Source organism: Platichthys flesus, chromosome 4 (assembly GCF_949316205.1).
Source record: "Platichthys flesus chromosome 4, fPlaFle2.1, whole genome shotgun sequence".
Lineage (NCBI taxonomy): Eukaryota > Metazoa > Chordata > Actinopteri > Pleuronectiformes > Pleuronectidae > Platichthys > Platichthys flesus.
In genome coordinates, this window is record NC_084948.1 from 22,942,155 (window position 1) to 22,970,102 (window position 27,948).

The 27,948-nt window shown below is 42.7% G+C and overlaps 1 protein-coding gene across 1 annotated transcript in view; it reads left to right on the plus strand.

Annotated features, from left to right (window-relative positions):
- LOC133952001 (beta-1,3-glucosyltransferase-like) overlaps positions 1–11,943 on the plus strand; it is a 50,904-nt gene extending 38,961 nt beyond the window's left edge. The window contains exons 11-15 of the mRNA XM_062386275.1: positions 1,241–1,354; positions 9,275–9,374; positions 9,716–9,835; positions 10,626–10,770; positions 11,378–11,943. Of these exons, the coding sequence (XP_062242259.1) occupies positions 1,241–1,354; positions 9,275–9,374; positions 9,716–9,835; positions 10,626–10,770; positions 11,378–11,545 (647 nt within the window). The 3' untranslated portion in view covers positions 11,546–11,943. The remainder of the gene's footprint in view (positions 1–1,240; positions 1,355–9,274; positions 9,375–9,715; positions 9,836–10,625; positions 10,771–11,377) is intronic.
- The last annotated feature ends 16,005 nt before the right edge of the window (positions 11,944–27,948 follow it).

Here is a 27,948-nt window from a genome sequence, read left to right on the forward strand (position 1 = left end):
TTGTTGGCTGCATCAGTCGTATTCACTTTAAATAAATAGGAAACGCAGGCAACCGTGTTCCTTGTGTTGTGAGATTTCTTTAGATTTTGCTCAGTTGTTCCAAGTCTGTGGTTTGACAGACACAATGAAATATAACAAACTATAAATAACCTGTGTAACAATGTGTAAAATTGCTGCTCCTCTGCTTTAAACCTGTAACATGTTCCAATCATCACTTCGATGAAGTGTTTGTTGATACAAAGTTTTACATTTACATGATGGGAATTTCTCATTTGATCTAGTTATTGTGTCCTACAGAAAGGCAGGTTTACTCTATATAATAACATGTGAAATCAAATAGCGGTTCTATATTTGGAGTTTAATTGCATATTCTTTTTTTTTGTCGGGTCAGTTATTGGTTTCTAAAATCCTTTAGAGTCAGCGATGGACCGGCAACGTTTTGTATTTTGGATCTTCTTAATTTTTTTTGGTCCAGAGTTGCCCCCGAGATTCACTTGTGTTGATTTACGAGAGTTGCACACAGACTGGAGCTGCTGCCGCTGCACATCTCTGGGTGCTCTGTATTCCTCAGCACACAAACTCTCTCGCTTCGCCGGTTCAGAGACTCGTCACAAAAGATCTCCAGATCTTGTCAGTCAGATCCCAATCAATAGGAAAACTTGCCATCAGGAAGTGGGTCAGTGACAGATAGAGCTGAAAGACATTCCAGATACAGTGAGCTAATTCTCTACAGAGGACAGAAAGTCAAAAGGCAGCATGTGACAAAATGTTACAGAGCAACGAGCACAAACCGTCAGAAACTAGAATCTTCGGAGTATTTTATTGAAGAGAAAACGCTCTAAAATCAAAAAAGCTGAGACTAAAGAATGTTCCCTTTTATTCTACACATTATAAATGAAAGGTTTTATGATAGCATTTGATGCTAATCAGTGCCACTAAGTCCAAAAGAGTCGATTCATCCAATCCGGAATAAGCGTGTGCAGTATAATCTCACTGTCTTCTTTTAAGAATCTGTTCTCCCTCTTGTCTTTTCTCATGAGTCTGATATCTGAAGTTGTCTTTACTAGAATATTCGACTGAAACAGACAGAAACATCGGAAGAGAACACGTGTGGCGATGAAATAATAATTTGCTCTGAGCGTCTATACCGCAAAGAACCTCGAGTTAGTTGTGAAACATGGTGAAGGCCTGTATTGATTTTTTTTTCTTCCCCCCCACTCCCCCAAACCGTTTGCTCTAGTTCCAGTGATAAAGAAGACTTGGGAGAAGGATGCCTTGTTCTTGGAGTACTACAGTGACCATGCGGATCCTGCAATACCGACCATTAATTTAGGAGTGCCGAATACTGAGAGAGGTAAGAGCCGCTGTGGCCGCAGTCGTGCCAAATAGATACAGTGAGGCTCTTTTATAATGGTGCAAGGTCAGCGGCACACACAGAGCTGCATGAAAAATGAAATGGCAAACTGAAGGTGAGTTTTTTTCTATAACCTAGCCCCCTGTGAAGAGGAAGGTTCCTGTGATCCAGACGGATATTGCCTGAGTCAGCAATGACTAGCATTGAGTTTTCTTCAGAGATTAAATATTTGTTATTCAGTCCCCTGTTTGAATAATATATTTTTTAGTTTATCATGCCAAGATTTAAAACTTTAACACGCTCTTTTTGTTGTTGTTGTGCTGTGGTGATAAATGGGTCTGTGCCATCTGGTTGTTTGTGAATTTAACAAGCTTTCCTCCTAATGAACGCTGTAAACTGCAGCACAAGTTTGGCCAATATCCCCCCCGCTGATTTCCACAGACTGTCAGGATCTATTAACTGAAACGTTTACTGCACATATTTGTTATTCTAAGAGCTGGTGATAATGTCACATTATTTCCTTTCACCATTTGTAGTTGTGGTATTTTTAACCACAGCACACTTCAACATCACCAGAGGTACTGTTGTGTCCGTGTTTACAAAGTTTTATTATAGAGCTCAGGGTTGTTCAAATACTGGAAATAGTGGAAATATCTTCAGTTCATACCTGAGGATAGCTCGTCTGTCTCAGATCGTTCACCACTACAGGAACATGGTGGGAGCGTTCAGGTGGAGGATGGCCCCTCCAGCATCTGTTCTAAGTAGCCTGTCCTGCCCGAAGGTTAGAACATCCACCTACTGAGACCCCTGAAGCTCGCTGGTCTCATGCAGAGGGGATGGATCCGACTATTTCCTGGCAACAGGCAGTGACTGCTCACTTCATGGTTGCCAGACAACCAGTGAAGACTCCAGCAAGTCACTGCAGGTTGCCAAGAAAAAGTCGAGCACATGACCCCCCCCCCCCCCCCGGATAACACTGCATTTTGTCATTTTTACATGAGGATGTATCTAAAAGAGACAAGAGGAACATTTTTGTGAGTATTTCACAAGATCCCAAATATTGTAAAAGACATGGACATCGGAGATTCCTAACTTTCTCAAAATGATGCAGAAATCATCAAATTTAGATTTCACACAAAAATAAGTTGCCATCTGCAACAAGACATTCAGTTCAAACATTCCATTGACGCAACATCAGACGAGTTCAGACGTTATTGAATCCTGCTCCTCTGCATTGAGAGGCTACATCTGGTAACAGTACAAACGGTGGCTCCAGCTGACGGTTCAGCTGGCGTGGCTGACCTGGGGCAGACCAGCCGTCTCCAGATGGAAAACATGAGGTCTGAGAGTTTGTTGTTCCCTCAGGAGAAGCTTTAAAACAACAACATCCTCCAGCCTCTCTCCCACGAGTGTCTGGAAGATCTTCTCCCACAGGGGAGGCTGGTGGATGTTGCTGGGTAACAGGATGCTCTCAACCAGATATTACTGTGCTCAGAAGTTTTATATTGTCACTATTATTATTATTATTATTACTGCAATATGTCATAGGCATTTGTTTATCACGTACACCTATCTGTAAATCAGATTTTATATAAGCTGATCTTTTGAGTGCTGCTCCTGTCACTTGGGAATGAATGTGTCTGGAGGATCCATTTTTGCTGAGTCACCGTTGGCAAGATTCACTGACAAGATTCTGTCTGATACATTATGAGGTTTCGATTTCAGAAATGAGCTTTTTCCACCAGTACACTAGAACTACGGGCAGCTTTCACACGGGTGCATGTCACGTCGTGTGGTTCGTACAGAATTAGTTGGATTGAGTAATGTTTGCTAATCAGAAACGGGCAGAGGAGCTTGTTAATGGAGCACGAGAACGCTTAAAGCAGCCCAGGGTCGTTTTTGTAAACATGGCTCAAGCTCTCTGCCTCAGCGCCCTCCTAAAGGCCCGAGGCCGGGGCCATTTGTCCGCAAATTATTTTACACTCTGATGGCTGTCGGCACAAAATGGCACCTAAGACCTCTCATGTTGCACCTTAATGGGATGATGCATCGGTTGTAGTCACTCTCGGCTTCCGCTGTGGGAAGGTTGAGGGTTCGTTGTTCAAAGGAGCGATTTGTCTCCGGTCAACCTGCAGCCACTGTCTCCAGGCGGCTCAGTTCTTTAACAAGGTGGTGTTTTGCAACCTATTTGCATTGAGGCAGCGTAGGATGCAAACTGCCACTGGCTGCCTCCTGAAATGTGAACTCGTCTGTTTGCAGAGCTGAGTCTCGCAGACAATAACTATCAGTCTTTCTGTTAACGTTACTTTTTCCAGTCCAGTTGGTTGTTGGACTTCACCTTTGGACATTGGACAGGCCTCAGTGTCTTCTTGCTCTGGTATGAAACCACTAGCAGCTCCTTTGCTCTGCTTGTGCCAACTGCCAAAGCTCTCAGGTATTGGACTGTATCCTCACTGGAATCGTCACATTGATTTTTTCTTAATCAGATTTTACAAATCAGATTGAAGGAGGTGTGATCAGATTAGTGAGGATCCGTCCAACCCCGAGGCTTTCCAATCTGATTTCAAACTACTTTTAAAACTTCTGCAGTGGTCAAAAAACCTCGATGTCACACGCAGAACTGGAAGGGCACTTTGACAGCCCCCCCCCCCCCCCCCCCCCCCCCCCACCAGAGCTGAGGTTCTGTCTCATCATGTTAAAGAAAATTGAAGAAAAAAAAATCTTCAATCTGCCTTCTTATTTGGATCCACTCCAGAATTTAATGGGGTCTTCTTCGGGTCATGTCCCACCCCTCCATGAAATTCCATGGAAATTGGTTCAGTAGTTCTAGTCAGACAGTCGCTGCAATGAGAACACCACGGCACTTAATAGCGTGCCTGCCTCCTCCAAGGCCCAACATTCCCAATAGATGCAATCAAGCTGCACCAAGATACATGAATTATTCCCCGGGAACTTGGTGAAAAAAAGAAAAAGACTCAGAAGGAAGTAAAAAGCAGCGATAAAGAAAATCCTCCAGCAGTCCAAAACGGATTCGCTCCTTTGTTTGGATGAAGGGCAAAATTTAATGGGTTGTTTCTTGGCTCATCCTTCCACAACATTCCATTAAGTAGTTTTTGCGTAATCTTGTTGATGAACAACCAAAGAAACAAACAAACCAAGAGACACGGGCTAAAACAAAAGCTCCCCTGCACCACGAAGAGTGAGACGACCCATCTGTTCTTCATCCAAGCTGCTGTTTGGTAATTTTCCTACTGTATTATTGAATATGCCATAAGTGGATGCAAATACGTGCGCAGGTTACATCCCCACAACAACTCACTGACACTGAGTCTTCAGGGCATTCTCGATGGCTGTTTGAAGAGTAAAAAGAATGATATGACAGATCCCTGAGCTACGTTCCCTGCAGCACAGAATGCATCCGTAATGTGTGTAAGGCATTTTAAACAAAACACATTGATTTGAAGTATACAAGAAAATCCCAAAGAAATCACGAGTCTACCTGATTGTATCTTAGTAAAGTTTTAAAAGCCTCGTTGAATTGAAACCCTAATTGTGTCCATTAGTTTAAAAGGAATTGAACTTTTTCTGCCTCATTCTCTCATTGATTACTATTAGTGACTGATTTCATTGTAGATTGAATTGCAGTTTAACAAACGGTGTTTCCATAACGTCCCGGCAACTTAACATTCCCAAACTATTTAATATGATAGAGGACCAGTGCTTTATCATTATATGCCTCTATGACCGTGACAGCAAAGAGGCTTGATAGTTGTCCTGAGCTTTTCAGGGTTTTGGTTTCTGTGTAGAAGCTTTTAAACGTTCACTGTCGATTGCCATAAGCTAGAAAAAGCATTTGAAGATGCTTTTAAAGCGGTGATTGTGTTTATTTACCCTCTGAGCGAAGCCATTGGAGCCCGATAATGAGATTAACACCGAGCCGAGGGTGTCATTGTCCACGTCAACTGAGTGTTGGAGCTGCAGTCGGTTGGTAGAAAGAGATGAGCAGGGTCGACGTGCTTTAAGTGCTGCTTAATGACCTAAAGTTAACGTAAACAACATCAATGCTCCAGATCTTGAAAAACGTTGGCTATGTTTTTCTCTGTCTATACAGCAGATACCGGTCGGGGCCAAGAGGTGAGGTGTGTTTACGTTGCGCAGACTAGTCGAGGCTGAAACACGAGCAGCTGGTAGAGCCATGACAATAAATTAACGTGGAAGGCGAACGATGCTCGTCTGAGTTTGTCGTTTTATTCTAGAAAAGACTGTGAGTCTGCTCCTCTCAAACAATTTACGTTTCTCAAGGACCGTGTCAGCCAATTCTTTCTCAGAGATCATCTCCTTCCATTTAATTTCACTTTCCAATGCACGCCAGTTTTATTTTAGTTTTTTTTTACTCTTGGTAGATAACGATTGAATGGTGGAACTTTGGCAGCCGGCCAAAGTCCATCATCAAGCCCCCGAGGGGATTTTCTCCAGCTTGGTAAGCGGCCAGACCCTGGAGCTACTGTCAGTTTAATAACTGTGCATGATGTCAATCAAACAGAACTCATAATAGCATTTACAATCTGGGTGAAGTACAGTAGATTGGATTTCGGCTGCCGCTCGATTCTGAGAAAAGGCTGTTTTTTTAAAACTCTACCGGTCCTTCAACACCATGGAAACTGAAAATAGAATTAGTGTCGTACTGTGTACAGACAAATGTGCGATGGAGTCGGTCACTAAGGGGCCCTGAAGTCGCCGCGCGCTCGATAATCAGATGAGCACACACTGAAATGATATATGATTGAAGTCAAGTGAAAAATAAGCTGTTTATCTGCCGCCTCGATGCCAAATATCCAAATGATACGCAGTCAGTTATCAGACTTGGATTCGATTAAGGTCGGGACGAACATAATTTGTTTCCATTTCTTTTGTTTTAATCCGTCTCCTCCGCTGCCCGGCCCTCTGGGTTTCTGCTAATGATTTCTGAGAGCAGCCTCAGAGTTCATGAACAGGCAACAAGCATCAATATGTCTGGAATCTGTAGTCACCACCATACTTCTTTATTTATGTCACCTTCAGATGACTCCGCTGAGCCCGTTGACTTTCCCAACGTGCCTTTAGAGCCAACTCTTAAAACCATACATACATTAGCATAAGTGAACTGTAAATATTATGGTCTTTATGTATGTTTGACGAGAGTGGAGCATTTTTAACCGTCTGTCAATAAACTCTGTAATTATTGAGCACAACTAGCTGCTAATAAGGTGTTTGGGGGGGAAAGGGTTTATCATATTTATAAAGCTCTTGTGATGAGCATGGCTGGATACTGTGGATAGATAGATACGAATAGATAGATGGATGGTGGATGGATTGATGGGTGGGTTATGGATACTATAGATAGATATAAACTATAGATGGGTAAATAGATAGATTCTATATAGATATATATTATAGATATTATAGATAGATAGATAGATAGATAGATAGATAGATTGATAGATACTATATTGATACTATAGATAGATAGATACTATAGATGGATTGATTGGTTGATAGATAAATAGATAGATAGATAGATAGATAGATATTAGATACATAGATACATCTGATTAGATCATTCTTCATCTCAACTGGAAAAGAGGTTTATATACCATTTAAAAACAAAATAAATACACCTGACTTCCAGTTTTAAAAACACTCTGAGCCTATTTGTTATGCTGCAACCTGAAGTCACAATGAAACAACACAAACCTTATAAATATTTACACAATGGGAAAAACAAACTCAACAGTGTGAGGTTTACAATTTCGAGTCAGTCTGAGAGGGTGAGGGCAGGAGTGATGCAACGGCCTGAAATGGGAACATGGCGTCAAAACTTTATTAAGTAAATACTCACACTGTTCACGGTGAGGTGGGTTTAAGTGATGGTATGGTGGTGATGTGTTCAAGTACAGGAAGCAGAAGTCGTCCTCTCGTTCTTCTGTGCTGATATTTTTTATTATAGATGCAACATGACACACGAACACGGATTCTACTGCGTGTTTCCGATTCCCTGAACATCACTCGCTAACTTCCTCCAGCTGGAAATAAGATTACCTGTTTTTTCTGGAGACCTGCCTCTAAAATCGACATTGTTGGATTTTATTCCTGTCAGCATTTCAAGCATTCATTTCTTACTCTATATTCAGATACAAGGGGGGAAAAAACACATTGGGTTCCGATATAAATAAAACAGCAGGGCCTCAGTATTCTTTGTGATGCTTTGCCACCAGGGATTTCCGTGTCTCCGCTCTCAGCCATGATGGCGTGCAGATATTTGGATTCTGATGGGTATATATTTCTTTAGGTCGCTCGTTGTGCAACTACCACTTCCACTGTTTTTGTTTTCGGGGAGTTGGCAGAACATTTTGCTCCATCTGGCAGAATCATGTCAAACACAGCAGAGTAAAGGTTTGATTACCTCTGGTCCATCATGACAAAGAAACATTATGTCTTTGAGACGTCAGAATTAAGGTAAATGGCTTTTCACCACTTTCTCACAAGGCTCTGGGGGGACACCACAAAATCAGATTTTCTCTCATGCTGTAAAATCTAAACCCCTAACAAAAATCCTGGTAAATTAAAAAGACAGCCCTTTAAACATTCATCAATCCATTACCACATTACTGCTCAGCATTTGCAGGTGGTGCTGGCCGGAGCCAGTTCCAGCTGACATTGAGCGAGAGGTGTGGCGCATCATGGGCAAACAAACAACACATCACATTCACAGCTATGGGGGAATTTAAAACCTCTACTTAACTCAAACTTTGCGGCTGTGGCTCAGGGGGTGGAGCGGGTCGTCCGGTATCAGAAGGACAGGTGGGTTCGAGTCCTCCAAAGCGTCCTTGGGCGAGATACTGAAGCTGACAGCTGCGTACAAAAGCGCTGCATGAGCGTGTGTGTCCACGGGTGAATGGATTTTGCTCTGTAAAGTGCTCTGAGTCGATAGAGACAGAAGAACGCTGTATAAATGCAGCTCATTTACCAACCTGCATGTCTCAGACTGTGGAACCCAGAGCAAACCCACACAGCCGGGAATCAAACCACGAACTTCTGCTGTGTGCCTCTGTGAGGCCAAAGTGCTAACCACAGAAAACAGAATCCAGAACAGAAGCGAGTTCACACTTTGTCACAATAAAAGTTTCCAATGCAAAGTAGTTCCTTCTCGTAAGCTCCCTGCACAGTGATTTGTCTCATGTTGATTGCCTCCTCAACGTCTCCTATCAGGGGAGTAAAAGTCAAATTAGTGAAATGTTTCTCGCAATAGTTTCCATATTATTTAAATAAATGACTATTGGCTGTGTTTAGCATGGTATTAACATCGCTCAGGCCTGATTACCACAGGAGCCGTTTACAATGAAAAATTCATCCGCTCGCTGAACTGAGTGGAGCCGGGGCGTCGAGGGCGTTACCTCAAAACTCAGTCTTCACACTAATGGCGTCTGCAAAGTGAAATGCAAAATGCTTTGGTAGTTACTAATTGTAACTGTTGGTCGGCCTGCCACCTTTCAAATCCTTTCCTGTGGGCGTAATTTACAACTGTAATTTCTTCTTTCTGAGGCAGAGTGTGAGTGTGAGTGTGTGTGTGTGTGTGTGTGTGTGTGTGTGTGTGTGTGTGTGTGTGTGTGTGTGTGTGTGTGTGTGTGTGTGTGTGTGTGTGTGTGTGTGTGTGTGTGTGTGTGTGTGTGTGTGTGTGTGTGTGTGTGTGTGTGTGTGTGTGTGTGTGTGTGTGTGTGTGTGTGTGTGTGTGTGTGTGTGTGGATGTAAATACCCATTAACACCAAGTGTGTTTTGCTTCCAGTAACGGGCTCATTCATCTTTGTAAACAAGAATACAGCACCGGGTCAATATGTGATTAAGTCTCACTGGCCAGCATTGACAGTGTGTCTCAATTTACAGGCCACTGCGGGAAAACTTTTGCCATCCTTCAAAGATTTCTCAGCGGCACCGTCCCGAACACCAAGTGGCTCCTGGTTGTGGACGATGACACGCTCATCAGGTACATTAACACATATGTCCACCATTATTCAACATGGTGTTTCTTTCTTTTTCTACGAGGAAACAGTGTCTCAAACTTGAAATGCCATACTTTCATTTTGCTTCCACTTTGACTGACGGTTCATTTTGATTTTCTAGAGACTTTAACATCTTGTCCAACCTCTAGATTAACTCAAGTCCAGCCGGCTTCACTTTACACCCGTCAGGTTTCCCCCTTCGTTTGGAGGCTGTTGCCGGAGGGAGAGCCGTTACTTCAGGTCCTAAATGGACAGTGTCCCTCGTGCCTATGCTTAAGACGTTTGACGATGAGTGTGTGATGAGCCTGATCTTTGCTTTCCGCAGCCTCCCCAGACTGCGAGCCTTGCTGAGCTGCTACGACCCCTCGGAACCCGTGTGTCTCGGGGAGAGATACGGCTACGGCCTGAGCCAGGGCGGCTACAGCTACATCACAGGAGGTGGAGGGTGAGTTCCACAGTGCATAAGCTCAGGGAATAATGATGATAGATACAGATGTTGCACAGGGACTATAAAATATGTAATGGAAAAATCTGTAGTCCTCAGATAAACCGTTTCAATTTGGTGTGTTGCCCCCTTAAGGGAAAAATGCATTACAGTAAATATATACGCGATAGAAGAAACTGTAAAAAACGCAGTAAAAAGTCATCGGTTGATAAGAGAAGACGAGACGTCGATACCCAATACTCACACGGACAGAGGCTGTTGGGAAATGACTGCAGTGTCGTAACATCCGCGTTTTTTAAAGGCCTCGTATTTCACGCAAAGTGAAAGTGGACAAGAAGCACGAGTTGTGTGTCGGCTGTCAGCCGCACCAAAGATAAATGTGGAGCGGTGAGGGAGCTGTGTGAGAACCTCCATTTAGGGACACTTCAGTGGCTCTGACACTTTACAACACTGCAACTGCCAGTTATCCCAACAGTGATGTCTCCTAAAAACTGCTTTATAACCCCCCCCCCCCCCCCCAGCGGGCATAGATGTCTTTGCTCGTGTCTAATTGCTTCTCTTTTCAAAGAGATGGCACATCATTGTTGTGCACAGAACAACACATCCCGGTTTGATTCTGCAGTGTCACTCCCTACCTTCTCACCAAATGAATAAATTAAACACCTCCAGTGGATAACTGAGTTGTTATCATTATCTTTGTGTGATTTTTTGAACTGATTATTTACAGGTCAGCTAAATAGGCTGTGTTGTGTGTTCATGGTTCTGGTGTGTGTGTGTGTCTGTGTGGTAGGATGGTGTTCAGCAGGGAAGCCGTGGTCCAGCTCCTGAAAAGCGGCTGCAAGTGCTACAGCGATGACGCTCCGGATGACATGGTGCTGGGAATGTGCCTCAACGCCCTCGGTCTTCCCATCACCCACAGTCCGCTGTTCCATCAGGTTGGTTTCACACTCTCTCCCAGTGCAATTCTTTGTGTGTCTCTCTGTGTGTATTTGTGAAATTCCTTGGCGTCTGTTCGGTTGAGGGAGAGGTTTTGCAGTGAGATACAGGGAGAGGCTCCACGTCCACATTCACACCTCCGGGCAAATTAAGAGTCCAATTAACCTGCGTGTTTTCGGACTGGGGAGGAAGACTCCTCACAGAAAGTCTTCATCGGCCCGGGAGGGGAAAGAGCTAACCCCTGACCATCAGCCATCTTTCATTTGAATGTTTTACTCCTGTGCTTCTATCACTGTGACCTGTCAGAATGTCCCAGTGAGCCTGGTCCCACCCTAACGAAACCACAGGAGAGCTTCTCAGCAGATGTGCAGGACCTTCAACAAAACATTGGTTTTCCATTGAGTTGACCAACAATTAAACTCATTCAATCCAAATTACAGGTCACCCTGTCAGTTGAAAATACACACGCATGATTCTGGGGCTTTGCCGTTTATCTGCTTTAAAAAACAAACTTCCCTGACTTCGCCTGCTCTCCACAGCGATGACCGGGCAGCCTCTTGTGACGCCTTCCAAATATAAATTGCTGTACTCTATCTTTCCTTTCAGGCACGCCCAGAGGACTACGCCAGGGCCTTCTTAGCTCACCAGGTGCCCATCTCTTTCCACAAACACTGGAACATCGACCCCCTCGCTGTCTACGACAAATGGCTGAAGGATGACTCAAGGGCCAAACCTTCAGATGGACTTAATGAGAGCGCAAAGACGGAGTTATAAGGATTTTAAGCACACGACTTGCCTGTTTGAATATGTGTGTTTGTGTGTGGGTTTGTGTGAGCGTGTGTGAGACAGAGAGAGAGAGTGACAGGAGAGATTGCCTGGAGTCATGGAACTGTAATGTTGTCCTTCACAGATGTAAATGTTTTAGTATTGTTAATGTTGAGCTGTGATAAAGAGGGACCATGCAAGTGTGTGTCCATGACTTGATCTGTGGGTTTGCATGTGGAGGTTATTGTTATTTTGGAAATCTGAACTTAATATGTGTATATTTATATCTTAAGAACAATCTCAAACCCTAACAGAGGAGCGTTGCTTCTCCTCTGGCTGATACTTTCTCTTTCGACACCTCGATGCTGTACAATGTGCTCTATTTTGACATAAAAGTATAAATATTTGAGAGTGTTTTGCTTTTCTTTACCGCTGCAGGCCTCTTATAGGATTTAGTTAAAACCATTAATGTATAAATTATGAAGTTATTAAAGGTTAATTGAGGCTAAGACTGAGACGGTGAAACTACACACAGTGTTTGATGTGGTTGAAGAGGCCGCATCACAGCTGTCTGAGGCTAAAAAATTTTTTTAATAACTCTCTAAATGTACCTAACATGTAGTTTTTTGAAAAGGGTCCATTCAGGGAAATAAATATCCTACATTTACTTTCAGGAAAAAACCATCGGTTTATCAAGGTTGACTCTGAATTCAAAACTCAGATGTAGTTTCATGCACATACTCGTAAATAGTGATCTGATGTCCTGAGGAAGATTGGTTTTATCAACATCAATACCAATTTTTTTATTCTCCCTCTTTTTCTGTATAAAATTTACTGTCACACATAATTAATTGGCCAACTCAATGATTTGCTGACCGTTAACGAAGGTCTTTGAAAGACCTTGAGCCGTGGTTGTGGAATGAAACCTTCTTTTCTGGCCGTTTGCCGTATTGAAAAGACTGGAAGCAACTGCTGCCTGGTCACGATTGTGAAAGCTCTAGAAAAACCTTTTAGGATCATAAAAGGGCCTGATGTTAATAACACTGATCTAAATTTGAAATGTTAATATAACAGTGTAATGTAGAAGCTGGTCCTCGATTCTCTTCACAGTATTTGAGCTGCTGAATTTACACCGGCCTAATGGCCCAGCCGGCCAGCTCCAGTTCATGAAAAGCCGATTAGCCTCAGGCGTTTGAAGTGGTGCAATAAGTCAAGTAGACATCTCCTAACACACCTATGAATTGTAACCTATTTGCAGGAAACAAGTTCTATTCCTAGTGGGACTCACCCACACACGGAGTGCTGAGTGTTGGTGAGACAGAGCTTTGCGCCGAGGGAAGTCCTCTGCATAATTCAGAAATAAGTCTAAAAAGTGTGCTCGCTTTGCCAGTATTTCCAGTGTGTCAGCAACTGCGTCCCAGTCAGGCAGGGCTTTGTCTGGTTTAGATTTTTATTCTTTAAACCTCGTCCCAATTGGTGAGGGAGCAGGGTGAGTGTTCTGCATTTTTTCTTTCCCATACCCTCTGTCTCCTGTTCAGCTGAGAGTTCAAGTTGTTTTTAAAAGATACTGATGTTTGGTGTCGGCTAAATGCACAAAACATTTTCTGCCTCGCGATTTCAGCTTCTCTGCAGTCAGTTCCTCCAGGTCTTTAGGAACTCTGCCTCCAAGAATCATGCCCCTGGATCTAAGTTAATGGAGGTGAAGCGAATTGTATTTGTTATTAAAAGGTGCTGAAAGATTACACTTAGAAAATCTACATAAAATCCCTCTGCTGGATTTCTAGCAAATCTGCCAAAGCAGTAATTCCTGCTGGACGTCGTCAACCAGCCCTGCAGTGGCCAAGATGGGAGGAGAGTCAGCAAAGAGGTGAAACTCTCCACAAACTTTACTTGTTCACTAATGAACCTGTACAGAAAGTCCACGTTCACATACGTCTCTGTAAGTAAAGATTTGCATTAAAATGGAATATCCTCTTTATTTGAATGAAACCATGTGAGTCCTGGCTGGAGAGCCGCTGGAAGGTTGTGAAGGTTTTTCTACTGGAGCCTTTTGAATATGAATGTGTTCTCTCCTGTGAGGTTCCACTGGGCAGCCGGGCTCCAACACCGAGCCACTGAGGAGACCTGCTGCAGTCGGTGCCGTCCCGAAGCTCTGTCACAGCTTTCATGGTCACTCAGGTTTCTCACTCGCTGCTAATCTGTTTGCTTCCCCTCAGGGCAACAGCGGTGACTGAAAACATCCGTTTAGCAAAACAATTACGAGCTGAGAGCATCAGAGGTTAGTTTGTCTGCAGAGGGGACCCACTCCCTGCAAATATAAAATATTTAAATATAAAGGGCCCATTCTAGGGTAAAGAAAAATTACAATTCAGTTGATTAAACATAAGTGAAAAAAAAATAGGATTATTTAATATTCTATATTTCTGACAATAGATCCCTTTCACCTAAATCTTACACACTGAACCTTGAATGTATTTAGCACTAGTTAGCAAACTTTACCATCTTAATGCTAAACAAAGAATGAGAACATGTCAAACATTTTAATTGACCTGTCATAGGCTATTTAAAGATGGATGACATGAACACTCCTAAAAGTGAAGCCCAATCGTCAGGATTGACCCCTGGAGGCCGGCTGCAGAATAGGTCACCTCAACAATCTTAGCAGAAGGGGAAAATGTAATTACTCAGCATGCAAGTTTTTTCCAATGACGATTATTTGTGTCGTTTTGTGTAGCTCCTATCATACTGATGTTTGAGTGTGATGGTTTATTTGATGCCACAAAAATGGGGTGATTGTTGAAAGCTAAGACTGACACGTGATTGGCTTAGTTTCTATTCAATAGGAGGATGTGGAGAGGCGTCGTCCAGGTTTATATAAACTCATTGGTACCGGCTAAATGTCTCCAGTTGACCATTTATAACAGATTGGGACATTAGTTGTTTTCAAAGTAAGTTGAAATGTGTATAAAAACAAATAAAATGACCATGAATAATTTTAGTTTTCCTCCTCTTTTCATTCCTACCTGCAGATGAGTCATGTTAACAGTGTAAAATACTACGTTAGTACTTTGGTGCCGATCTGAATATTTTATAAACACAAAGCAGGCATCTACATAACCGATCCGGTAAAATTGCGTTGCACTGATTTGAAACATTATGCATTCGAAAGGTGTGCCACAGCAGGAGTCATCTCTTTGCTCGTCTATCTGGAACAAGAAAATCACGATAATGGAAGTTGGCAGGGCTGGTGAATTAATTATGTTCATGTATATGTGCAGTTCAGTGGGGCTCTGTAAGGGTAATATGATTGTGTCTACACAATTTAGCCCCATAGAGGAAAACTCTGTGTCGAATTACAACCCTTAGCTTGAGAGTGGATGAAACTCAGGAGGCTGAACTTGTGCACATGGACCAGTACATGTGCAGGTTGCAGCTGAAGCCAGGCCAAGGACATGTGTTGAAAGTCATGATGCAACTTTGGTTGTTTTCATAGCCGGTTCCACAATAAAATAAATAGTGTGCCGTCATATTGTCAGGCCACTGATAGCGATTAAAATATTCCTGAATACTTATTCTCTGCCAGCTGCTTATTCCAAAAGAAGATTAGATTAGATCAAATAAACTTTATTACCCTTGCAGGGAAATTTATCTTGCACATGAAACTGACAGCGGCAAGGGCAAGAATCAGTGGAAAAAAAGAAAAACACATCCCCGTAATAACCAGTAGTGCAGACCAGAATCTAATGTATAAAACATGCATTTCAATAAATGATCCACACAGAGAAAAAAATTCGAGTCCAATCACTTGTACATAATCATAAATAATTATAGGGACAAAAGAAAAGAGGGCACGGGAATGTGAGGCAGTGTGAGTGTGTTAGAGAACCAGACCATCACTCTGACTTAATCAGTTTTATTGGCAGGGGAACAGCAGACTCTGTATCTGTTCAGGCTGCAGCAGGGGACTCTCTAACATCTGCCTGTCAGGGAGAGGTGTCCAACATGGAAATGGAATTTGCTGATGTATATACATAAATATTGTGAGGACTGGGCTGTGGGGGGAGGCACCTGCAGAGTAAAAACACATGCAAACACGGGGAGAGCATTCAAACTCCACACAGCACATCCACACATGTATAGTGAGTTTTATTTCCCTGAGGGGAGCTTTTAAGTTTTTGCATTGTAGCACCTGAATTCCATTGTTGGTGTTGTGCAGTGGTTTTTACTGTGACACCATGACCGAGTACACAAAAGCAATATTTGCTAGTTCCCTTCCAAAGCTGTACATTGATGGCTGTACTCTGCGCTGACCCTGGAAGACCTGTTCAGTAGCTGCAGAGCATCAGTGTGTGTTGGTGGTCTTATGAGCACTCCTACAATTTAGTATTGCACATCCATGAAATTGACGGACTTGCAAAAGTAAGATTGTTTTTGGGGAAAAGAACGGGCGAAGTCGAGGCTGCAGATGTATTGACTTTTTACTCCCTTGTAAATTACACCTTCACCTGCCGGCCTCCTCCAGAACCACAGAATATAATGAAAACTGATGAGTGGGCTTCTCCAGAAATAAAAAGAAATGATCTTTTTAGCTTTTTAGTGCAACTGTTGATTCAAACTAAATTAACATTTTTATTTAGGAAATAATATGACGTACTGCATGTGCTGTATGAGGGTGTCGCCCTGCTGCAGGATTAGAGGAGAGGATGGTGTCAGATAATAATGAATGCACACTGCACGCTCCAGGCACAGTGGTGATCTGTGGGGTCACTCACACTTTGTTAATGCAATGCAATCTGAGGTGTAACTCCCATTCCGAGGCCAGTGTCCTTGACTGAGCCGTGTAATATTCAGGTCGAGTGTCAGAATAACACTGTTCAACTCTGCTACCAGTGAGGATTCCATCATTATAACGACAGTGAGCACAGACACAAAGAAGCAAAGCAGCTTAGTTAAATGACTGGATACTGTAGAGGTGTAAATGACAAAACGTGTTGGGATGAAACCAGTCAGGATTCCTCCCACACGTGTTAACCCTCATTTATCTCTGAGACACAGAAAACAGAGAAAAAGGGCCACCTGTTCATTTGTCATCGCCATGTGAAATGCAATTATTTTTAGAGGTGTGGGTTGGAGAGGAAGAACCGCCAGAGTCACAACCATGTGAGGAGGATAGTCCAGACCAAAAACCAAAGAGTAAGATGGTGCAAAACTTTACTGATAATGATTTAGTAATGGCAATAAATATATAGTTTTTTTATTCATGGTCAGCAGTGAATCCAGCTTCCACAGCTCAGAGAGCTCATTATATTTTACAATTCTATTTGCATTGGTAATAGTAGTTGTATTTCTCTCATGAGTCTAGATTCCCCACTTTCTGTGCCTTTCCTGATTTGTTGCTAAGTGGGTCATTTATAAATCTAACAGCACTTCAAACACATGTTTCATTAAAGAAGTTTTAGCCTGAAACAAAAGCACCACTGATGGAAGCACATTGGTGACCAGAGTGTATCCATTAGTCTGTGATGCAGCTTTGAACATATTTTAATATTGTGCCTACGTCTTTCCACGGATATTAAATATTTTTTAAATATTCAACAAAAACTACACAGTTTTCTGTCCTCATTTCATGTTGAACATCAAAGTTCCGTGCTTTTTGATGCTGCAGGTGAAAATTGAAAAAACTGGGATCATTTCAGTAGAGCTCATAATCCTCTTACTCGTTGGTGATGTTTGTTTGTTTTGTGATGCAGGAAAGAATGTCTTTATCAGAAAATCGAAAATCTCAAAAACCTTGAATCGCCAAACAACATGCTGTGTAGTGTGGCGCAGTGTGGTGGAGGAGTAGTTTTAAAACAAGGTGCCACATGCAATCTGATGAGGTGCAGAACTAAATTGGAGCAGCCGACGTGACCTGGAAGAATTCAAAAGACGTTGTGTTTTTGCGAATTGTGTTTTGGCTGCAAGTGAGAACTTTTTTCATGTTTGTTGTTGGTGTTGTCTGTCAGTTTGCTGTCTTTCTTCAAAGTGTGCCAGACTACATTCTTTAAGCAGTTGTTGATTTGCTGTGAAATGGCGGCACCACACAGAGAAAACAAAACCTCACCAGCACTTTCTCTGTGTTGGCAACTATTGGCAAACATCAAGCTGCATGGCAACTAAGGCTGAATAGTAAACAGGAGCCATGAGGCCGACATCCTCTAAATATAAATTACATGCTTTCAAGATTATTTATCTTAATATGGGATATTCTGATTTGATTTATGATAAAAACAATTTGCAGTTAGATGGAAAGCAGAGGTTCATATGCATTTTTATGGGCTATAACCAACCTGCTCCTGAGTGCATTTTTTTTCTTCCTCTTCATTTTTTGCATGGATAGCACCTGTGGGAATTAAACCGCGAAATCTTCCCTATCAGCATCATGCTCGGTGCACAGAGCTGCCGTATGTGAGCAGATCTTAAGGGGATTGTGAGTCGTTCATTGTGAATCTGTTAGTGTGCACCTCTGCAAACTGAAATAGAAATAAACAAACGAAAAATTCCACCTGGCCGGTTTCAGGGGTCTGATTTTGAAAAACCCAATTGCCCACTAAAGTAATCAACTGTCGTCAGGGCTCTGCGGCTGCAGGTCCAGTTTTCAGTTTCATCCATTCGCTCATCATGTTGGAGCACCCTGCATCTGCCTGAGCTGTGTTTGTGCTCCTGCAGAGTGGAAGCAGTGAGATCAAGGGGTTCGCCCTGCAGTAGCTGCAGCATGAAACTAGAAATCAGGCATGTGGGTCTTGTTCTACGTTTTTTTAGCCCAGGTCCGTTTCTTTCTCGGACCTGGGCTCAGTCTCTTAAGTTTAAAGCGATCACAATGAATTGAAGAGGCGGAGATAGTTTGAAGTGAGGACAGTATTTTCCTTTTTCAGCGTTTGCTTCTTCTGTTTCACCGCATGATGCATGTGAGAGAATAATTGTGGCGTCTGGTGTATGAAGTTGGCATCAGAGCAATGAAACTGTCAGCAGTTGCTGTGAATTTGACTGCGGTGTAATTCTTCTTCTGCAGACACACTGCCAACATGTTCACCGAAAAACACACACACGCACTACACAACGAACACACACTCACATTCAGACTTTGTGTCCCTTGTCTGTGTTAAGAGGAGTAAGTATGCTCGGGTATACATTTATTCTGTCATTCCCTTTTAAATCTCTTCACATTAGTCCAGTATTTCTACAGTAATGTCTCTCAATGGCCATTAATATCACTTAAATTCCCGTCAGTATTACATTATCTTTATTGTCTGTAATATCATTGCCCCGGTCTCATGAAAGTTATGCAAATTCACATGGCAGCGATGAAGCCGAGAGCAGGAACTTTTAACAGATGAGTACAAAAAAAGGGGGGATGTTTAATCAAGTGTGACATTTAAAGCAGATGAAGGTCTGTGGTATCAGCAGCTCTCTCTGTTCTGGGACTTTCAAAGGAACCAGACACAGATTGTCTTACTTCTTTTCTTCTGTGCACCAATCTCTGTGCTCAATCTCAGTTCAGAGCCTCGAAACCTTTCATCACGACGAGTGAACATCCTATAGATCCACTGAAGATTGAATAATATTATATTAGTTAAGCAATTGTCGTGTATTCGTTAGAGTAAAACATGTGGATATATGCTTACAAACACAAAGACATTCTCAGAGAGTCCACCAGATGTTTGTCTTATTTACTTTACCCTTTGGGGGATGACCTTTGACCTAGGGAACCATCTCTTAACAGTTAACAGATGGGCTCAGAAGGAAGGTTCTTGACCAGTGTGCCTTCATGTTCGGACACAAAGATGTGCCCTTATCTAGTCAGAAATCCCATGTGGGATGCGTTATACTTGAAGTCATGGGTGGAACCAAACTCCCTATATAACTGTGTGTAAGACTCCTGCAAGTCAGATTTCACTATTAGCTTGTGTGTCTCCGAGTCTCTAGAGCTCGTCCTGACCTGTGGTTTCTTGTAATAAACTTTGTTACACTGAAACTAATGGGTCCCCGGAATCCTTCCTTCATCATCAACAACTTCTACAACATCATTGACCTCTCGGCTGCATCAAATATACAATACAATCGTGCATCTGTGCTGGTTGGTGCACAAGGGGCCGAGCATTCAGGTGTGTGTGTGAGTCCTGCTGCAATTACACCCTGGAAACACTAGTGGACCTGGAGTGTCTATGATGGTGTTGAGTGTCTTACTCTTATTTACAAATTCTCTGGCGTGTCTGTTCACTTCAGAACAATGGCGAGTGTTACTGAGCGGATTTTGTTGGAGTTGCAATTACTTTTTCTCAAATGACTTCAATTTAATCCCAAAATGGCGGTGAGCTTTCCCGTATTGCGATGCTACCAAGTTGGCCAATAACAGCTCTTGGCGTCTGCAGTTAATATTTTGGGGAGATGCACGTCCAGGTTCTTTGTAGGCTGCACCGTCACTTCGAGGAAGAAGCATGAACTGGGCTTAACCTTCCTCTGCGTAGTCCAGCTCTTCACTGATTCCCAGTGACACGACAGGTTAATAAAATTATTCCCTCCTCCTAATATGTTTGTTTGTTTCTTCTAACGTTCTCTTCCTCTTCTCCTTCTGCAGGTTTAATAGCAGATTAAAGGCACCATTTGGATTACCGCCACCTACAGTTTACAGTCATTTAATATAATGGGTCTGGCTCTCTCCGCAGCCGAGCTCCACTCATGCTCGGCGAGTCGATGTACTTGCTCCGCCACAAAATCATTGTGATTGGCCGCTCCACTGGAATGTGCACGTCAATGATTTGTTGTCGTGGCCGTTTTCCAGGACGAGGACATGTTGAATCCGCCTGATTAGTTTCCTCATTAGCATGCAGAAATCATCATGTCACTCATTCTACATATGTTCTACATATTTGTTTCCCCTGGCAGGGGCAGGATGAAGTGGAGAAAAGACAGAAACGTTTTTAAACAATATAATATTCACTTTGGTAACAAAAGGTTTAATTTGTCAGTTGATTTTATCTTTATATACATTGGGTTTCACCTGGAATCCATAAACCCATGTACCGTAGCACCTCGGCGTCTGATAGTGGTATCCACAAACAGGGTAGCTAAATCAAATCAGTTCATTCTCTCACCAAAATAAGTACAGTTTTATCTTACAAGTAAACTTTTGTTTCAAATTTGAAGAAATTCCCTCGAGGCGTTCTTAAGATGAAAACACAAAGCCTTGGGCCACTGGCTGTCACTGACGCTGAGGCATAGAAGCAGGATGACGGGAGGAAATCCATCTTTCTATACAGTCTATGATCAATCAAAATACTTTTTGCTAGCTGTCCTTTATGTGGCACGGTCAAAATTACAATCTATTGCATATTACAAATTTAGAAATCCATTCAAAAGTTATTTCAGTCTTGATCGGTGTCGATCTCTAGGCAACGCTGAGGGCACGGCTGAGAATCTCATGCTATTCTAGGCTACTGAACACTTTCCTCTTCAAGCTACTCACACAGAGCAACGAAGAGCAAAACCCAGTTCAGATGCACGTAAAGCATGTCCTTATTGCTTGTGTTAACCTTCTCACCCAGACACGATTGCTTTGCCAAAGTCGTAATGGATTTTTATTGTTCTGCCGTCACCTCCGGAGCGACGGGCTGTGTGGTCTGTCGAGTGTTTGCATTACTCATCTGAAGCATCATCAAAGGACGGCCCACGAGTGATTAGCGATACTCTTGAGTATCGCTAATCACTATGATCCTATGAGTCGACCAGTTCCACGTGAAGATGAAGGTTAAACTTGTTGTTCAGCTCTTTCTTTTCGTGTAATGTAAGAGAATGAAATCATATTCATGAGTAATTGAAGCATTACAACCGTTTTAGGAAAATTAAGATACATTGCATTTGATACGGTTTCATTGTTCTGCATTTGCTTCCCTGCAAGTGATACAAATATTAGTTTATGTTACTCTTGGTATTCACAGTCACTGTTAGAGGCTCTGGTGGAAGTCATTCAGTCCGGTTATGTGAGGCAAATTTGAAGTGAGCAAACTGGTGATTCCAACATCTAATGATTTGATATCAGTCGCTGTTGTCCGTCAGATCCGTCCTCAATCTGAAAATCAAGAAAGAACAAATTCGAAGCCTTGAACTCGGATAAAAAACATGAGCAGAGCAGATTACGTCCGTTAAAATGTGCAGATGCTGAGAATTGTTTACCAGATGTTTGTCAGCTCACACAGCTGTCCATCACAAAGAAGGATTACTGATTTCAACTCATCCATATGACTTGGAGAGGTGTGTATATACAGTACATGTGCATCCAGGCAGGCAGGAGTTCCACCGTGCCCAAGAACAACCTCCCTCCAAGATTGATTTGATAAACCCATCTGGCCAGCCGCTATTTTTACCATGTCATTTTGAGCGATATTTCTTGCAGCAGCCTCATAACTTGGTGCTGAGTCGTCTTGTGGTGTGTTATATTTCCAGAGAAGCAGATTGTTGATAAAATCAAAGATAAACAAGCAGCCCCTTCTGCGTGCTTTTGTGCCAGGCCGAGCCGGTGATCCCTCCGGGGGGAGATTAACAGGTAGAGGACAGATTGAAGCCAGCCAGAGCGGATGATGAATTCGAGCACCGGCTCCAGGAAAATGATCCACAGCGCTCACCTTTGCTCTCCTGTAGATGCCTGTCTGTTCGTACACAGCACAGATGTTTCAACTGTTTTCCAGCTAGTCTCAATATTTTTCATTCAGCAATAATTCCTTCCATCCCTGTTGCTGCACCGTGAGGCATTCAGCAAGAATCTCTCTAAAAACCTTCACAACAACCAGACGTTAGTGTCATATTTATTACAAATAGTTATCTGAGCTAAAGAGCAGTGAGGCTGCGGAGCAATGCAACATGAGACAGAGCAGACGAGGCTGATCTCCTTTTCGAATGTGTGTAAACACTCATCTAATACCATTAAGCTCCATAAACAGTTTGACAAGCCGGTTTCATTCATTTCTATTAAAAAAATTACCAATGTCCAAAGGAGCCCTGAATGTGGGAGATGCGAAGTGAACAGATCCGTTATATATTTACAGATTTGGACATAATTCATTCCTCTCCAGAAGGTGATTCCACTGCCTCCTTTCTAACTATGGGGTTATCAATCAAATAAGGTATCAACAGCTCTGTTATAGCTGCACTTAAAGTCATGAGCATGACTTGTGTGTGGTTTTAAGCCCTCATCTAAACTGAACGTGACAAATAGACAGCCAACACGTCCACACATCAGGTAATCACGGCCACTTTAAAGCAAACAGCAGTTTGTAAAGCTACAAGTTCCCCCGTGTGAATCGCTTTTACGGCTAAATCGTTGTGCGGCTAAATTCTGACCACGCGAAATGCTCTGAAACAAGACAGGTGCGACTCCGCCAACGTCCGGGCCGACGAGTGGCAGTGGGTTATGTTGCTAAAGCCAAAGTGGAAAGAAAAACCCATTAAAGTCCTCTTAGCCGTGCAGAGCAGTGTGGCTGCAGTGGGCCGTGCACAGTGTGCCAAGTGGCTAGCTGTGCATAAAGGGAAATCGTCGCTGAAGCTGCCAGATCCTGATTTGCACTTAAGTCAATTGTAACTGGTTTATCTGAAAAAAAATAGATTTATTGTCTTTTAATGTCACCCCCCCCCCCCCCCCCCCCTACACACACCCAGGTCCGTCCTTGACCTTTCTGTAAATTCCAGGCCCTTAACTAAAAGAGAGGTTAGGTTTGAATGAGAATTAATTCATGTGGGGTTTCGATTCACCAGCTCCCTCGATGTTCATTCATAATTCCATTTATAGAATGTATTGTATATCGTTGCCTGTGTAGGAATAGTCTTCGTATGCATATGAAACTATGTGGTGGTAGTAGAGCCCAGTGTGACGACGGCAGAGTCGCATGAACACCACACAAGAGAAGATAGATTGAAAATTCATTAAATCTGTTTTAGCCTGGTTCAGAAAATGGGGCTGCGGTGAAAGAGAGTGTCCCGCTCCTGCTGGGAAAGACACTGAGCACATGTTAACTCACATGAATTAAAAATTAAACAGCAAAATGTATTCACCGAGGAAGTGACTGCCGCATTCAGACATGGTCGGTCTCATCGCTTCTTTTGCCCGCTCTCATCCCACTGGTGTCCTTTTGGCATCAGGCAATCAGAGCCTTGGTCGGTGCACATGAACACACTGTGTGCAGGATACTGATGACACTTGTATTCTGGGTGTAGACAGATTCTCCTTGAAACAATCAGAGAGTGAATGGCTTGTGTTTTTAACCCCTAAAGAAAGTGGTGTGAGGTTGCGTCTTTACACCCTCCCAGGCCCTGGATGGTAATCATACAGGATCCTATACACTTTACATCTGTCTGAGAAGCATTAGTCACATCCAGCAGCTCCTTATCAGACTTAGAACAAGACAAAAATATCTGGTTTATCCACATCCATCCACTCTCAGCTCATTTCTCCTTAAGACATCACTAATCATGCCTGAGTTCTGTCGGGCAAGAATAGCAAATAACTCACATTAGAACAATGTTATAATAATCTATATTTTTTTAAGCCCAGTCTTGAAGGTAATTAGAATTATGGGGCCGGGCTTTGTGCAGCTTGACAACAATCTGGTTGAATCTCGATCCTTAAATAACGACAAACCTGAGACCTCATCCGTCTATTCTAACATCATGAATCCATTTCAGGGCTGCAGCCTCTCAGTGTTACCCACAGTGTCCTCGCTCAAATGTTCAGCACAGCTCACTGCTCAAGTGTGTCCTCATCAATATTGTCTGTGGACTCGGTCATTCCATCGCAGTCAAAGCATCCCTGCAGGGCACCGGAGCTCTGATCCACACTCTTGACCTGGCTCTTCAGCGGCCTCTCCCTCTGTGGGAGGGGGGGTCTCTTGTGCTGTATCTCAAAGGTTTCAAAGGCAGAGCCATAATCTTCATTAGAAGGACCAAAGCACAAATCAAAGGTCACCGTGCCACACACACTTTCAGCCGCGGAACAAGGCTCCAAGCTGAAAACCTTCACATTACAACAAAAGATGGAGCTGCTAAGGATGGATGCTAAGACAGCGCTGAACCCTCTCGCTGCGATGGGGGAAAGTGAAGCACGGCTCACTTTGAAGAAGATGTGGCTAATGTGATTTTACGCGCGTCTTTGCAGGTCACGGCTTTCACAAGCGGCTTCTGGAATCTCCTTTTAATTGGTTTGCAGACTTTCATCTGGGCTGAAAACTACCTGCATGTGTGTGTGTCTGTGTGTTGTCGTGCTGCGCGGTGACAATCGTCCAAATCCCCCCCTTTATCCTGCCCTGTTCCTCCAAGAAATCAGAAAGTGTCACTCGGATCAGATCAGAGCTGCATCGCTGGGTTACGCAACTGCTTTGAAATCAGCCTTTCTTTTGTGGCCGGGGCCCAAAACAGTTATCAACACAGCCAATATGTTGCAGCCAAGAGCCACATAGCTCGCTATAAAGAAGAACACATTCTCCAAAGTTTAATTATTAAATCAGAGCCCTCTGTTTCAGCGCTGCCCTCCTCCAATTCTTTCATGCTGGATTTATCAGAGCTAGACATTTGTTTTTCCATGCACGTGTCCTTTTTATTTCGAATTATTAATAATATGTGTTTTCTCACTGTTCTTCCTGGCAATGCACCTTGTGCTCTGTAACTCGCCGGCGCTGTCGAGCTCTGCTGTCATCGTGTCAAGCTCTGGTGGGTGCATGCAGTTGACAAAGCAATTTTTTGTTCGGGTCTGGACAGAGCTCTTGGGCAATGCTATCATCTTGAATCAGTATTATTCTCTCTCTCCTCCCGTGTGCTATCACAGTGATGCCTGAGAGGTTGATGGCCGGCCATTGAACTGCGCCCATCCCCTCTTCAGGTTATCTGCTCTCTGGGTTTTGTCTGTGGCCTCAAAGCTTCACATATTACACATTACAAATCCTTTTCAATGGTGGAAGTCAATAAGTGGTTACATTTACTTTAGTACTAGACAGATGGAGGCCCAGGGAGTTTGACTTTCTCAGCTCAGGATGTCATTCGTGCTGCCATTTCTCCACTATATGTCTTTAAATATAAAAATAATTCCAAAATAAATGTATTAATCTCATACCTGTAACCTTTAACAAAATTTTCCAGCTAATTCTTGTGTACATGCAATTAAGTGGATAACTTTGAGTATTTTTACTTCAAGTAAAGGGTCAGAATACTTCTACCACCACTGATAGTTCTCTTCAAGTAGCTCAGACCTTAAACGTTCTGACACATCTGTCAGAGACAACAGGTAGATCTGTGTGTGTTTGAAGCTCAAGTCTAATATGTGCACTTCTGTCTCCCAGGTCAAGTCTGTCAAAATCATTCTCTCCACTTTTGTTAACTCAGTTTTTCACAGACGTACATTTCAGTGGCGTTCAAGCATATATCAATATTTTATCGTGTTCTTTTACGCCATCTGCTGGATCCTCATCCAAACTCAATCCACTGAACGTCTCCACTCACTCAACACGGCTACAAATTATACTGTAAAGTTTTCTGTATTTATTTAGTAAGTAAAAGCTGTCTAATTGTTTAATGCTGAATCAAAGAGCAGTACATTCCCTTATCTCAACCATATAATTTTATTTCATATACCTTTCTTATTGATTTGCTGTGCAAAAAAAATATAAAAAAATTACTGGAATTAAGATGGTTTAGTCAATTTGTCTAGTAATTCCAAAATGTCAATGTACAGCAGTTTGTGTATATACATATAACTCAGTATGTAGATGAACTCAATCAATAAACAAGATTTGATTGTATTTTACTTTGAGATTCTGTATTTTCTTTCTACTGATTAGTTGTTTGTTATTTTTCAATATGTTTTGCTGCTGAGGTAGCCTATGTATTTGTGTAAATATCCATCTAGTGGTGAATGTTGAAAACAAGCACAGAAAATAACATTCTACATACAAAACTAAATCTAGAACAAATGAAAATGAAATAAATAAATAAAATAAAATTTGCAGTTCCAATTAAAGAAATACATATATTCATTTTAAGTGGATTTGATAATGATTTTATGCTACATCCATTTATTCAGATATCCCTGCTGGATTTTAGCGTGGTGCATCTATTAAGAATGATTGTGATCTGATCATACTTTACATACAATCATACATGATATTTCCAACCCAGTGTTTAGCTGCAGCAGCATTTACTGTACCATTCTGCCGATTCTAACATTAGTGTGTGGGCTTCCAAGGATCACCGTGCACGGGACAGCAGATGTGTTTCTAAGCGACTGACATCGCCCTGGGCCGGGTCACCGAGCAGACAGAGGTAAACCAACGCTTTGCATGTTTTCCATTATTCAGGAGGACATGAGCAGGGTGGCTGCTGGAGGGTGGAGACTGTCTGAGCTGATGGAGGGACACATAGGGAAAGAGAGGGAGAGAGAGAGAGAGAGAGAGAGAGAGAGAGAGAGAGAGAGAGAGAGAGAGAGGAACCTGCAGACTGACAGTTGGACTCACTTCACAGGTGGAGATGGAGAAAGCACAATAAACGCACCTGTTGCACACCGAGGTATTTTATGATCTTTTCACAACGTTGACAAGTCTCTAGAAGTTTCTGCTCATCCTGCAGTTTGTCTGCTGTTCCTGCTTTCAGCTGCCAGAGGGAAACTGTGCGTTACAGCCCAACCTCAGCAACTAGTTGGGGTAACCAGTATGAAGAGGCTGTGAAAACAACAGATTGGTGAAGAGCAAGCAACAATCACTTGTGCATTTGCAAAAATAAAATTCACAAAATTGAATGGAAAGGCCATTAGTGTGAGAGTTGCTGTCTGTAGACGAATCAATGGAATGAATCTTTACGCACGTTTTTACTGGACAATGTATCGAAGAAGTCTGTAGCTTCAGTCGTGGGCCACATACTCACCTGTAGAGGGCGCTGTGATGAAAAACCAAATGAGAGAAAAATGCAAATGAAATTGTTTCCATGTTGACACAATCATCATGTCAGGTCTTGAATGCGCTTTACTCCAAGTGTGGGCAGTGTAATTTCCCATCAGGGTCCAGAATGTGAATATCATTACTAGTCCCAGTATATGAATGTTCTTGTGGAGCCCTGGTTTTTCTACCCATCGGCCCTGTGAGAGACGTCCTGCTCACCTGATGCTCAGATCCTCAGCTTCTGCGGAGCCCCGGTGAGGTGATGCTGCTCAGTCTCTTCATCTCTGTTGTTGTTTCATCCATCATGTTGGATGCACCAGTGTTGACTCCCTTTGTTCGTACAGGAAGATGTAGGAAGAGACGCATGATCAAAAGAAGGAGTCGTCTTGGTTATTCTTTCATTTACACAACTGAGATCCTATTATTCCTTGTTCTGCCTCTTTTCCTTTCTAATGACACAAC